The 14,000-nt window shown below is 43.4% G+C and overlaps 1 protein-coding gene across 1 annotated transcript in view; it reads left to right on the forward strand.

Annotated features, from left to right (window-relative positions):
• The window catches only part of LOC146801916 (inhibitor of apoptosis protein-like), a 48,910-nt gene extending 45,282 nt beyond the window's left edge, over positions 1 to 3,628 (forward strand). Inside the window, exons 8-9 of the mRNA XM_085621445.1 lie at positions 2,668 to 2,709; positions 3,265 to 3,628. Of these exons, the coding sequence (XP_085477571.1) occupies positions 2,668 to 2,709; positions 3,265 to 3,458 (236 nt within the window). The 3' untranslated portion in view covers positions 3,459 to 3,628. The remainder of the gene's footprint in view (positions 1 to 2,667; positions 2,710 to 3,264) is intronic.
• Positions 3,629 to 14,000: the final 10,372 nt, after the last annotated feature.

Raw genomic sequence — 14,000 nt, forward strand, 5'->3', positions numbered from 1 at the left:
TGATCCATTTGTATTCAAGATTTAGAAGTGGAACATATGGAACCCAAAAAGTCTTATTGCTGCCCTTTCTGGCATTAGACTGTACCCATTCTCAGCAACCTGGGTTTTTTCCCTGCTGTTTCTGATATTACGTCCCACTGCATCTCTGTTGCACTCCATCGCAGTCTAGATTTAAGGTGCCTCGTGGGGTATGCATAGCCTGCGGCCCCTGGGACACAACTTCTGATGGTCTGATTCATGACACCACGCATCCTTTTGTCACTATCTTTTAGCCTGAAATTCACAATGGACTGTGCTTCAGTGGTCAACTAAAAGCAGTACAAAAACCTACGAAGCAAATTTTCTGTTCTTTTTCTTGGACGTTTTTCACGTTTTAATTTTTAGGATAGTTTGTTGTGGTCCATTTATATCCTGATGCTTTTAAAGGCAAGATTTAAGAAAGGCTGTTCTAAAAAAAAAAAAATAAAAAAAAAAAATGACAAGGAAAATAGTTACTGAGTTTAAAACTGAGACTGTACATGCAATTGAGCAGTGCCCCCTAAGGAGACCACCCCTACAGTATACTTACTGTACTGCACATTCCACAATGAACTACACTTCTTTGATGCTGTTTTCTAAGCAATAAGGGAGGAACGTGGTCTCAATCTCTTTGTGGACTGGCTACTGGACTACAAAAGAAGGAAATGTAGCTTGGGGGCTAGGCAGATGAACCATATCACTGAGTGGTATCCTTGATTCCTAATATAACCCTGCCTAGATCTTCAATATTGCATTCTTTTTTTTGATAATACAACAAGGTATTCGGCAGCAGTTGCATCAGAGCAATCAAGGATATCAACGGTGTATCTAGCACTCAGGTTTACAGTACTGACATATCCGCCACTCAAATTACTTTAATATTTCACTATACTAATTCACCACTAATTCTTAATGGGTTCCGGAAGTGCTATATTCATGCAATGATGTACAATACTGCATGTTAGTCTGAATTCTATCCCCAGACTCCATTAGTCTCTTCATCGTAGGCATTATATCTCTAACTTGTTATACCACTTGGCCTCGCAGAGAGAGGCCGCATCCGAATTTCAAATACAGGTTGCTCAGCCGCCATGCACCAGTCCATATTTTTTTTTTCCAGTCTCGGGGGCGGTGCAGTTGGCGCTCCCCGCATACGATATTATGTTTGGCAATAGTTGTCCCCCAAGTTCAACCAGGCCTGAGCTTTGTTGGTTAGTTCGGTAGCTTTCCATATGTTTAAAAGACCGCTCTTAGGCGATGGTACCAATTCCACCCCACACACCTCTTTCATGTAGTGAAGGATTGCCTCCAAGAAAGCTCTCACTGCTGGGCATTCCCAAACTATGTGATAGAAAGTACCCTCTCTGCAACACTGTCTGCGAAAACCGGAGTCCGCGCCCCTGCCCATCCTAAGTAGAGTATTGCAAAAGAAATAGGATTTGTGGACTATCCGCAGCTGCAGCAACCTAAACCTTGACGATATGGCCACCTCTCTGGGAGAGTCTGGGATGATAGCCTGGAGAGCATGTCTAATTTGCATGTTTCTAAATGTTTCAGTAGCTACCAGCTCATGATCCTGCTGTAATGCCTTGAATGGAACCACCCCTCCCCTCGACCACAGGTCGCCCACTCTGGAAATACCTATGAGCTGCCACTTGTCAAAGCGGGCACATCTTCCCAGCATACTCAGCTTCTCTGTGTCCCATAGCGATGTAGACTGTGTTTTTATTTTGCCACCCCAAAATTCTATGCACCTCGTGCTAGAGCCTGGTTGTGTGATCCGATGGACCCGTAGGATGGAGGTGTATAGGGTCGATATATAACACTCGCACATATCCTCCCGGGAGTAGGACATATCTGTCCATCCGATATGCTGGTTCTTCTTGAGGTCAGTGCACCCATTGGTTGATGACTCCCAGTTTCCAGACGCCGGTAACTCTATCTCTCGGTCATACCCCTGTGTCAATTTATTTGTAGCTATCCTCAGGGGTTTCCCATCCCACAGTAGGGCTCTAACCTCCCCTCTATTGCCCCAAAATAGGACCCCGAGACCGGTAAAGGTGTATTCTGTAAAGCGTATAAAAACTGGGGAAGCTCCATTTTAAATCTGCTAATGTCTGATTTTTTTATTTTAAGTTGAACAGGAGCCTCTGTTATTAAAGATTCTGTAAAGTTTTTGGAGGAGAGGGTTGGTTAAATCTGTAGGTTGTTAGTTGAGGAGCTTGCAATAATGACAGAGGTGAAGGCTTCCCTTATCAATGTTTATTGGTTTGTATTGGTTGTATGTACAAAAAAAAAAAAAAATGGGGGGGTTGGAGGGGGCTTTGAATATTTGTATTCAGATTTGTGCTAAAAGTAATTAGGCAGTGATCAGTTAAAGAATTTGGTTTAACTTGTATTGGAGGTGTAGATGCTATACATGAAAAACAGATGCAGAGTCTTATGGCACCTGTATGAGGGAATGAAGTGTGTCCTAATGGCTTACTTACAAAGCTTCTTTGTAACATATTAAATATGGTTTTCGTATAACATTTTTATTCACCACATTAGCAGAGTATAAGCACAATGTTAAGTGTTCATAAATAAAATAAAATATTCTTCATTTTCTTTTGTGGTAATATTCCTCATTTTCTTTTTTTGTTGTTGTAGTTGACAATTCGCTAAAGTACACACCAAGTGAAGATGTTTCAGGTAAAATGTTTATATTTTGTTATTCTTTTAGTAAAGCATTCACCTAAAAGTTAGCTGTTGAAACAAATCAAGAGTAGTGTTTTAGCTTGCATCTTTGATGTATTGTTGTTGGCCTCTCCTGGTTTATGCAAGCAAATTAAATAATATCCTTTCATGTGAAGAGAAGACAATCACCCCTTGTTTACCGTTACTACCCTCTAAATTTTCTCAGCATTTATTTATTTCATAAGCCTTGCACCATAAGGAGAGACCAGTCTAACCAGAATGATGCCATTTGCCGACTGTATACTGAAACGGTCCATCCACGGAGGTCAAAATGTTATAATCAGTCCGGAAGAAAGGAAAACAATTGGAATGTTCGTTTAGTCCCACAACACTTTGTGTCAAAGGAGAATCCAGCATTACAACATTCTAATAAAAACATTTTTTAAAGCATTGCTTACCACAGAACTCAAATGGAAATCTTTACAAAAACATTGTTTTCTCTTGATTTCATCATCTCTGATCATCATCCAGTTGTGTTCTGTGGGATTTATTCCTCTCATTTGTGTTTAGGTTTACCTATGGAAGAACAACTGCGACGGTTGCAAGAAGAAAGAACATGCAAAGTCTGCATGGATAAAGAAGTTTCAATTGTTTTCATTCCATGTGGCCATTTGGTAGTATGCAAGGATTGTGCACCTTCCCTTAGGAAGTGCCCTATTTGTAGAGGCACAATTAAAGGCACAGTTCGCACTTTCCTTTCTTGAGGAAAGGTAAACCTTGATGTTTCTTGAAACTGAGCAAATGTAAACAGTTTTAAAAGTAATCAGTCTTTGGATGCTGATGAAGCCACTTTTCAGAATTCTCATAATGTGAAAGTTTATTTATTTTCATTGTATTGCAAGATGTCTAAAATAAAGCAGTTTCACAACAGTAACTGTAAAGTTGACGGTGTTGAATGTCTTGCACAACCAGAGGCATGTAAAATATGCACGTGCATATAATTGCCTATTGCCAGAACACCTCTGTTATTAAAATCATTCTTGCATTTGTCATAAGTGTTGTTTCATGAAACTTGCTAATGGAGACAAAGGGGTCTATTAGGATAGCGGGCGGAAAATCTCCCCGACCGCCATGGTAGCGGGAAAAGACCGCCCGCAAGGACCCCGGCATTACCGCCGGTCCAATTAGGATGCTCCACAGTCGAAATTCGACCGCGGTGGTCGGATTCTGGCGATCAACATTGCGGCGGTTGCTGCTGCCAGCAGCACCGCCGCGGTGTGAAAAGGAGCATGTCCTGCATGTCACTGCACTGTGCCACCTGGTACAGGGACATGTAGGAGGTATCACAGTACCCCAGTGTACCCCAGTGCACCCACCCCCAACACATTGGGGGCCCATGATGGGCCCCCGGAGACATTCTCTGCATGCCTTTCCATGGCAGTTCCACCACCGCGGAAAGGCTGGCTGCCGCCGGCATCATTGTGGCGGTCCAGTTTCACTCGCTAGGCATGCGTGCGGACTGGTACCGGCGGAAAAGTGGTGGGCGGAGATTCTCACTACCGCGGTCATCACCACCATGCTAATGGGACCGGCGGTTTTCAGGGTTGCGATCGCAGGCGGATGTCCACCGGCGGTAGATATCCGCCCGCCATCCTAACAGACCCCAAAGTGTAGTTGTTTCTAAAAATGTTGCATGAAGAAGATGCTGAAAAGGTATGGTGAAATGGCCATTTGATATTAAAATACTTTTAGCTAGTTTTACTGGGACAACAATAGTGGTCGAAGGGAATGCGTAGCTACATGGTGCCACTTACCGCCATACAGAAGTAATGCTGTTTACATCTTCCGGATACAATCTGGCAGCTGGGAATATTCTAAAGATGAGGAATCTGAGGTTAGATGCATCCTTCAGAAACTGCTGATCATAAGGGATAAATTGTGTTATGATACCTTGGAGAATATTCGTCAGTTTGTACATTTTAAAGTTTAGGATAAATATTCCTTCAATACAGGAGAGCAACTTTGGACTTGTATTATGAAATACATTGTACTGAATTACACCGATGTGTCAAACAGTTGTGTTGCAGTTTAAGGGACTCTCAAAAATATGCTGATTTGTAGATGAACCTGTGGTCTAAAAATTACAATCTGGCCTGCCCTTCAACGATTAGGTTCTATTTAAAAAAAAAATATTGGTCTGGTTGAATATAAACTCGGATCCCCATAGTCTCCTTTCGTTTAAAGTTTGACCCTGTCATAAAAGTACATCTAGTGTTCCACGTGTGGATATTGACCTAAATCGGGGTTATGTATGGTCACCTACAGTCCTAGGTAGATCTGACATCTAATGCCATGCTAAGGGTATAGTTACAATGGTGGTTTATTGTAACTAGTTTCTCGGGTGTGCACATCCATTAAGTGAAGCAATTGAGTTAGTAAGTCTCTCTTATGGCTGTGTTAGACCTTGGGGAATGACTATTGTCAGATTTCTGCTCCTGTACTCCGGCCCAGCAAATCCTGAATGTCATGGCAGCATTAAAAAATACCTGCATAACCAGTGTGAGGGCTTTCATTATGTTGGACTGTTTTTGGCTAAGGTTAAATGTTCAGCTAATGCTCATGTTGGTTCTATGCAATGAGACACAATTCTACTTTTCTTTGGCCACCATTTGACATGTTCAGGTCCTCCTGGATAGAAAATGGAATGGAATGGAAAAACATTTGTAGGGCGCATGGCTACCCGGAAGCATCCCAGCGCTAGTACCGAAAGAAGAGGGAAGAAGACAGAGCTTACGAAAAGAGAGAGGTTTTTATTTGTTTCCGGTTTTTATTTGTTTCCGGAAGGACAAGTGATCAGAGGTGTTGCGAAGATGCAGGGGCAGGCCATTCCAGAGTCTGGGTGCATTGTATGAGAAAAGTCTGCCACCACATCTGGCCTTTTTTATCCTGGGAATCTCAATCAGATGAAGATCGTCTGATCTAAGTCTGCGATTGGCTTTGTATGGGCGAATCAAGTTCGAGATAGATGGGGGACCAAGTCCCTGTATGGCTTTATGTACTAAGCATAGGGATTTGAACTTGATACGTTCCTGCACTGGGAGCCAATGTAGGGCTCGAAGAGCTGGTGCTGCTGACGATCTATTGGGGACTCTTAATAGGAGCCTAGCAGCACTGTTTTGTACCACTTGAAGTTTCTTGATTACTGAGAGGGGGGAGCCCAGGTATAAGGCATTTCCGTAATCCAGCCTGGAAAGAATTAGTGACTGAATCATTACTTTCCTAGGCAATGGAGGGAGCAAAGGTAGGACTTTCCGGGCCATTTTAAGTAGGCCATAGCAGAGGGCTGCAGTTTTCCTAGCTTGAGTTTTTAGGCTTAGATCCTGATCCAGCCAAACCCCTAAGCTCTTAATTTCTGATTTTGGCGTGGGGGGTGGGCCCATGCATAGTGGCCATAACTTGGAGGGAGTATAGTGAAAGGGGTTACCCAAAACCATAATCTCGGTTTTCGCCCCGTTGAGCCTGAGTTGAGAATCGTCCATCCAGCTTGAAATGTCTTTCAGGCACGCATGGATGGTGTGGAATTCTTGGTTAGTTTGAGTGAGTCCGACCACTAGCTGGGTGTCGTCAGCATAGCTAATAATGCGGATGCCATGGGGTTCTATCTTAGCTGCCAGGGGAGACATATATACGTTACACAACGCCGGGCTAAGAGAGGAGCCCTGAGGTACCCCGTTCGGCAGCTGTATGGATTTGGAAACCATAGTGTCATTAAAAACTTGAAAGGTTCTCTCCTCCAAAAAAGAGGATAGCCAGCGGAGAGCTGTGCCCCTGATACCAATGTTCCTGAGCCGCCGGATCAACGTCCGGTGATTCACCGTGTCAAAGGCGGCGCTCAGGTCAAGGAGAATAATAGCAGCTGATCCTCCAGAGTCCAAGATCTTTTTGCTTTCCTCCGTCACTGCCAAAAGCGCTGTCTCCGTACCTTGACGAGGGCGGAAGCCCGTCTGGGAGGGGTGGAGGAGGCCATGTTCTTCAAGAAAGTCTGACAGCGCACCATTTACTAGTTTTTCAGTGATGGTGTGATCCATGCAAGGCAGGGCTCCCTGAATTCCCATGGTCGCTACTCTTTAAAACATATCTGGGGTAGACTTCGGGGTGGGAAACTGCCAGCACCGTGGCAAAGTTCTAAAGAAAAGAACCTCTAGAAGACAATAAGTAGGCCCCGTGTCTACAGTGGATTTATTATGTTAATTCAGAGAATTGGGGAAAGCAGGATGGTATGGATGTTGTAGCTGGTCTACGTGCTGTGTAATGGCGTGTAACAGTGGTGAAAATAGCTATAGGTTTATGCGTGAATGGCATTCCGACTCACGTGGCAGTTAGCAGGTTATGCTTCCCTGGACTCCTGTGATTCTCCAGATTATAATGATTTTTAAAGAAAAGAGCTCCAGAAGATTTTGACATGCCCTCTGCTTTTGCATGTCAAGTGTGTCACCGGTGGAGACCGATGTTTACTTGGAGAAGCTGTTGATGTGTGCAGGGCCTTTTACATGAAGGAAAAAAGGTTGGTGCCTTCTACTTAAATAACACCTCTGTGAAATCCCTGGATCTCAACTTTTCAAAACAATCTTGGGCTGGTAGGGCTCAGGGCGAGCCTTATGGCAAAATCTTGCAGCTGTTCCCCTTATAAAGTCGATATGAAATGCATTCCTTAGTTGTCCCTGGTTTTAGCTGCTTTCTGTCCCATACACTAGGCCTACCCACAAGTAGACTACCATTTTCAAAGGGAGAAGTGTGTAAATGAAGGATGGTAAGATTTTTACCACTGGAGACTAGAATGCCAGGCTTTTCCAACACATAAATGTGATTAAATTGGTAGGGTTCCCTTGTGTCAAATACTGCAGCCTACTCCCAATGGCGAATTTCTAGGAAATTTGACCCATGAAAATAACTTTTGACCTGGTTGTGGTTGTGGTTGTCATACCTTTCTCCTACAGTATTCCTACCGTCACATGAGATAGTGCTCTTTTTTTTTATCCGTAGTAGTGTGGGAATGCCAAATGTTACTTCATCTGCTGGCAGAGAATTCTGCTCTTTTACTGCATGAATGTGTGATGTGAGATTATACTGGAATGAAACTCCACACATTGACCTTCAAGTACCTTTTTGTGTCACACATGTAATAATGTGGAGTTACTACATTTATCCAGGGGTGGCTGGTGACATTTGAAAGTGGTGGGGCGTAAATACTGCACTGTGGCGAGCGAGGCCGAACCACCTACGAGGTGTTCGAGAACATTTTGAAAATAAAGAGTGGGCAAATGGTGCATTCTCAAGCAAACTTGAGAAAGAGGTGGCTTAGCGAATACATCTCTGGGAGTAGCCAGACAAGTCTCTTTGCACTTGCACAGATACATCTCTCTCCCTGCATTCACATAGGCACACTACTCGGCCTTCCCTGACAGATCACTAAGCCAGCATTCACCCATCCATATCACTCACCCTGGACTCACACAGGCACACTGCTCAACCTGCACTCACACAGACATCACTCGCCCTTAGCTGCACTGCACCCAATAGGTTTCATTTATTAAAGCCTGTCTAGGCCTGACATTGCCTGGTAACAGACTACAGTAGATAGCACCACGTCTGCTGGGGCCTCTGAGCAGCTTGGGGTGCTCAGCACAAACCCGAGAATACAACCAACCTCCCCACAGACACTGGCATTATTGTAGGCTGTTCGTCACTGCATGCGAGGAAGTTCAGCAATTGCCCCCAGCTGGGCCTGCTTGTGCAGTTTAACCATGGCACCAGTTCTTGTTGAGGTTTTAGTGAACCTCTCTTGATATGAGAGGACCAACTTATTTTATGATTCAGGCAAACCTTTCCTCTTCGGATAATAATCATTACTTTCATGGTGGTGCAATTTTAACCAACTTTAGCATCACTTAACAAGTATAAAGGTAGATTGGTACTGGCAAGCCGTTGCAAAACGACAGCTTGCATCAATCGCTAGTCACAAATGTTGCCCAGCAACAACCAGGCAGCCTTTGTAATGCTCCTTATTTGTCTTCACGGGGCATGTTCACTGATAGAGTTTCCAGAAATTGAATGCAAGCATTTAGGATGGAAAAACATATGCTTTGCGACACAACCCCTAGGTAGGTGTTCATTAGCGGTTGCCTGCTGAAAATCCTCGAAAGAAATAATACCAGGAAATCAATCAGACGAGCTCTTTAGCTTTTAAATTCATTTGTCAGTGGAACACAATCAAATTTACATTGAATTATCATTGTTAATCATCAGCTATTTTGTGTGATTCTGTTAAACCAGGATGCTACAAAATTGCATGGATTTTTCTTCCAGTGCTAAAAACTATTTCCCATTAGAATTCTCCCCAGGCAATCTATATACTGTGCTGCGTTAGTAAGAGATGGAATCTAAATTGAATTTCCTGCCATGAACGTGCCCGGCGTCAGGTAGGTTTCTGTATCTGTAATTATTGTGATAGATTATCTTCGGCTCCGGCTGGTGTGTGAAGTTACGGACCGTAAGGGTATTATATTTTTTTCAGACTGCTTTTCTTCTGCTTTTTGCTAACTGTGAATAGCATATGATGCAGGTTGACAATAACGAGCATAAACAAGGCAAACAGACTAATAAGATGCGGGAATTCGAAAGAGACAGGAATCAAAGTCCAAGCAAAAAATCGTCACAGCACTAACGAAACTTGCGGCTGCCTATTCGTCCTTACAGTTCAGAGGAGGAATCTGTTGGTGTTTGCGGTGAGATGTGTCATCGCCCCGACTGTGTTTATACTGGCTTGCATCATGCTCTTGTTTATGCTTGTTCATGCATACTTAAATCACCTTGCCCATTAAAAATGTCTCTCTTGACAATTATTCTATCATTTTCAGTTGTCATCAGGCAATTACTGTAGCCCTAGGACGGGCCCAATAGGAGCCCAGGCTCTGGGGCTGCTTTCTGAAGCAGATAGAATGAAAAGTACAGGCATGGTAATTTATAGCACAGGCAAAGCACCTTTCTCCCAGCCCCGCAGAATTAAACCGTTGCACCGAGCTGATGAAATATAATGACATTTTCCAAAGCATGGCTTTTCAGCCCATTACGGTTTTGTCCTTTTTAATATATATTTCTGTGCAAACACAGGTTGACAATGCCCTTCGTTCCTGGTGTTTTTGAGCCACATGTACATTGGGCAGCAACAACCCTCTCTGAGCCCTGACTCCGTTCATGTTTGTACAACTTAGCAAAAGACTTTCCCCCTTCAGCACAAAATAAACATCTGCTCCCACCCAGCGCGGCGCCGAGAGCTGCAGAACGCGTGGTCAACAGTCGTGGCTCGGGGGGGGGGGGGGGGGGGGGGGGGTGAGAGAGTGTTAGAAATAAATTTAAAAAAAATCTTTATCCTACCTGCTGAGGTCCTGAGCACGTCCGCGCCGCATCTGGTCCGTTCGTTAGCGCCTACAGCGGTACAGCCCCTCAGCCAATCCATTGGTTTGGGGCACGGTTACTGCTCTCCCGCCTGCCCATTAGGAGACCGAGGTTTGAGCCTTTGCTCAACCCTTGGACTCCTAATGGGCATGCCCCAGCCTCAGCACACACTAGTGCGCATGAATGGGCACGGAGCGAAAATTCGCTCACCTTCCCCAATCATGCGCACTTGTGCTGCTGCCTGTTGCCCCTGCCTGGTCCATCTTGACGATCATGTCAGTCAACATGACGGCGGACCGCCCACCGGCGGTCCGACGTCATGCTGACTGACATGATTGTCAGTTCTCCCTCTGCTTCTTTGAACTTAGGTAAACTGATTCAGTTTACTTAAGTTCAAAGACGCCAACGCTGCGGGCGGGGGGGGCTACGCCCTAATGGATGCACCGCTACTGCATTTATCCCAGTGTACCTTCTGTTTAGAATCCACATAATCCTTTTAAACTTAAAGCATGTTTGTAGGTTGCATTGCTGTAGATACATATGCTCTGCATACTCCTGCCTCGGCCTGTTCTTTAAAATAGAATCACAGCTCCTCTGACATACTATTCATTGGTGTTGAGAACTTCCCTAATGTGTGGCCACCTTGAGCCTAGTTGATTGCTAATGTCACCTTTGTGTCCATAGCATTTGTCCCAAAGAAGCTGGCCATAGAAGCATTCTTTGAAATTGAGAAAAAACTGACCTCGATGCCTCCTGGTCCAGGGTCAGACTGGCCTATTTATTGAGCAATCAGGCAGTGCCCAACGGGCTGGTCTAACAGTGTATGGGCCTGTTTTCAGGCTGTTAGGGGCCTAATATATGGTGCTGTGGGCCAGTTTCTACTGTTAATTTCCTTGATATTAAAACAAATATTGCCTGCAGCAAGCTCAATTCCATGTAGTCTTCCATACATTGCAAAACACCTACACAGCATTTCTTAATAAGTTCAAACCTTCCCAAATTTGCTAACATGGGCCACTTTTATAGCTATCTAAATCACTAATGGGAGCCTCTTTTATTTCGGTGCCTGTGCTGATTTTCTGTCCTAGCCAAACCCTGTGTCCTAGTGCTCTACCTCACAATGCTCCACCTGCTGCAGCGCTTCTTAAAAAAATAATCATGCTCCAGAGAGAATAAGAAGCCATAGATTATGATCTCGGGACAGGAGCTCTGCCCAGGAGAGATGCTTGTCCCGAAAGACATCCATCGGAGCAGGGTAGTCCTTTGGAGGTGAAAGTAAAACCGTCTGTAATTTCAGTATAGCCTCATGAACAGATTTACATACTGCAGATTTAAATTGAACTGTTTTTAATTTCTTAGGTTGAGCCTGGGCAGCGCATGTGCTGCCTGCAAGGCATGCTGTATTAAGGTATAGACGTGAAGCTCCGCACATTTTTTAATTGGCTTATGTCATTGTCCATTGTAAACTGTGGCTTTTAATTAGTCAATAGGCTTAGTAGTCCCTCCTTAGTATCACCTTTTCCCATTTTGTAACCTCCCATGAGGACAGCCCGTTACGTGTGTTGTTGCTCAGTAGACTTTAATTACAGCTTCCGAACTCTATTTTCTCAAATGGCTTTATCCTGCTGGCTTTTGCTGGCAGGAAAAGGCAGGACATGCTCTCTTTGAAAGCATTTGTAATGCAATAGGTCTCGCATTTGCAAGAGTTCAAGCTATTGGCATTGTAAATGACAATGCCCTTTATCTGTTTAAAACAAAAACACAAATAAAAGGCATTGTCATTTACAATGCCAATAGCTCAAACTCTCATAAATGCAAGACCTTTTGCATTGCAAGTGCTAGTTATATTTTTATTAACATTTTATGCAATGCAAGCGATTGGTACGACCTATTTATTCAGCCAAATGGGTACGTGCAATGTATTGAATCAGCACTGGAGTAGAAACAAAACTCAAGACATTTTATTCCAACATAATGGTTGCAGTTATTTACAGAGTAACACCCTTCTTATTGGCTAAGGCTATTATGCGTAATAAACATACGATAGGTCATCATAAAAAAGCATTTTCAAATTGATTATATTTTTAGACAAAGGTTGGGGTGTATTAAGTTCACATTTTGAAGATACCTCCCATTTTGATATTTGTATTGACAAATATGTCTACTCTTCCGCTGTAAAACGCATTCGTATATGCCTCTTAGGTTTGAGCTTAACAATTTAAATGGGGCAGCTTATGAATGTGATGCTAATGATTTTTGTTCAAAGTTGTCTATTTTCATGTTTTTGCTAGTTGTAAAACTATTGTGTCCCAACAAAGTTTACTGACTTGACAGTACTGAATTTTCTGTCCTCTTAAGGAGTTATGCCATTTTGTTACTTGAGACATATTACGAATTTCCACAGATTTATTTTCAGTTTTGGTATTTTTAGTTCGAGTCATTAGACCAAGCATGCATACTCTGGGGCTACTAAACGTTTTACCTGTCAGTCATATTGGTGATTGTACCCAGCAAGGGAGTAGCCAGAATATTTTAATACCCCCCCCCCCCACTTTAAACCCAAGTTCCGATAGCACCAAGCCAAGCGAGGCATGCGAGACTGAATCTCCCTAGCATAGCTCCCTTCTCTCTTCCATCCAAGAATCAAGCTATTTATCCTTTGACCCTTCCAATCGCCTGTTCATATCCACAATTTCACCTTTACATTCTGTCATACATTGAGTCTTTCTTCCATTATTCTATCTTTCACCATTCCATCGATCCATTTGTCATTCCATCCATACTGATATCAATCATCTATGCTTGCATCCATCTGTACATCAGCCATCGATGCATCCATCATTTGTCATACCCATCTATGAATAAAGCCTTTCATCCATTAATTGATCGTTTTGCCCATCTATTCTCTCGCTTCATTTATTTTACTATCTCCATTCACTCTGCCATCCTTTCACCCATCCATCCTCTCGGTTTTCCATGTTCTCTGCCATCCTTTCACACACCCATTTTCTCAGATTTCCTTTTACTTTGCCATTCATCCATCCTCTCGGATCCCCATTTACTCTGAAATCCTTTCAATCCACCCACTCATTCTCAGATTTCAATCTACTCTGCCCTCCTTTCATCCATTCTTCTATCCTCCATCCTCTGATTTCCATTTACTCTGCCATCCTTTCTCCCAACCATCAAGTCATCTTGCGATCTCATCCATTCACCCTTCCATACTTTCAGCCACACACCCATCTTTTTACCCACCCATTCTTCCATCCATCCTTTCATTCACCCACCCTTTCTCCCACTCATCCATCCATCCACCCATCCTTTCACCACACCTACATCCATCCTTTTATCCACCCACCCTTTCACCCAATCGGCCATCCTTTCACCTAATCATGCATCCACTAGCCCATCCTCCTTTTGCTTTTATATCATCCTATCTTTCTTTCTCTTAGTGATAATTATAAGCTTTCATTTGTCAAGCTGCAGATAAGAAGCCCATACAAAACCCTATGCCCACTGTAGTTGATAAAGCTCGACTCCCCTGGTATCCAGTTCTGAGATCTAGCAGTGTAATTCCAAAATGTACTTGCCAAATCTGCATTATTGAAGTAGCATCCTTGGCATTCATTCGGCGGCGATGGGAACATTTTGTGTTTGCCGACTGGTAGGTGTGATGTAGTTATAGTGAATCAATTTGAATTTTGCATTTGTGGATAACCTGTTAAAATGTTATTTTACTTATTGCCAGACTGTAAGGTCACTGCTTAAGTCCGCAGTTCGCACCTCTAGTAACGTCTGATTCCAGATAAGCCCATTGGTATTGAGCATAGATGGGACAGAACAAACATAAT

The sequence above is a fragment of the Triturus cristatus genome, chromosome 8 (genome assembly GCF_964204655.1).
Source record: "Triturus cristatus chromosome 8, aTriCri1.1, whole genome shotgun sequence".
NCBI lineage: Eukaryota > Metazoa > Chordata > Amphibia > Caudata > Salamandridae > Triturus > Triturus cristatus.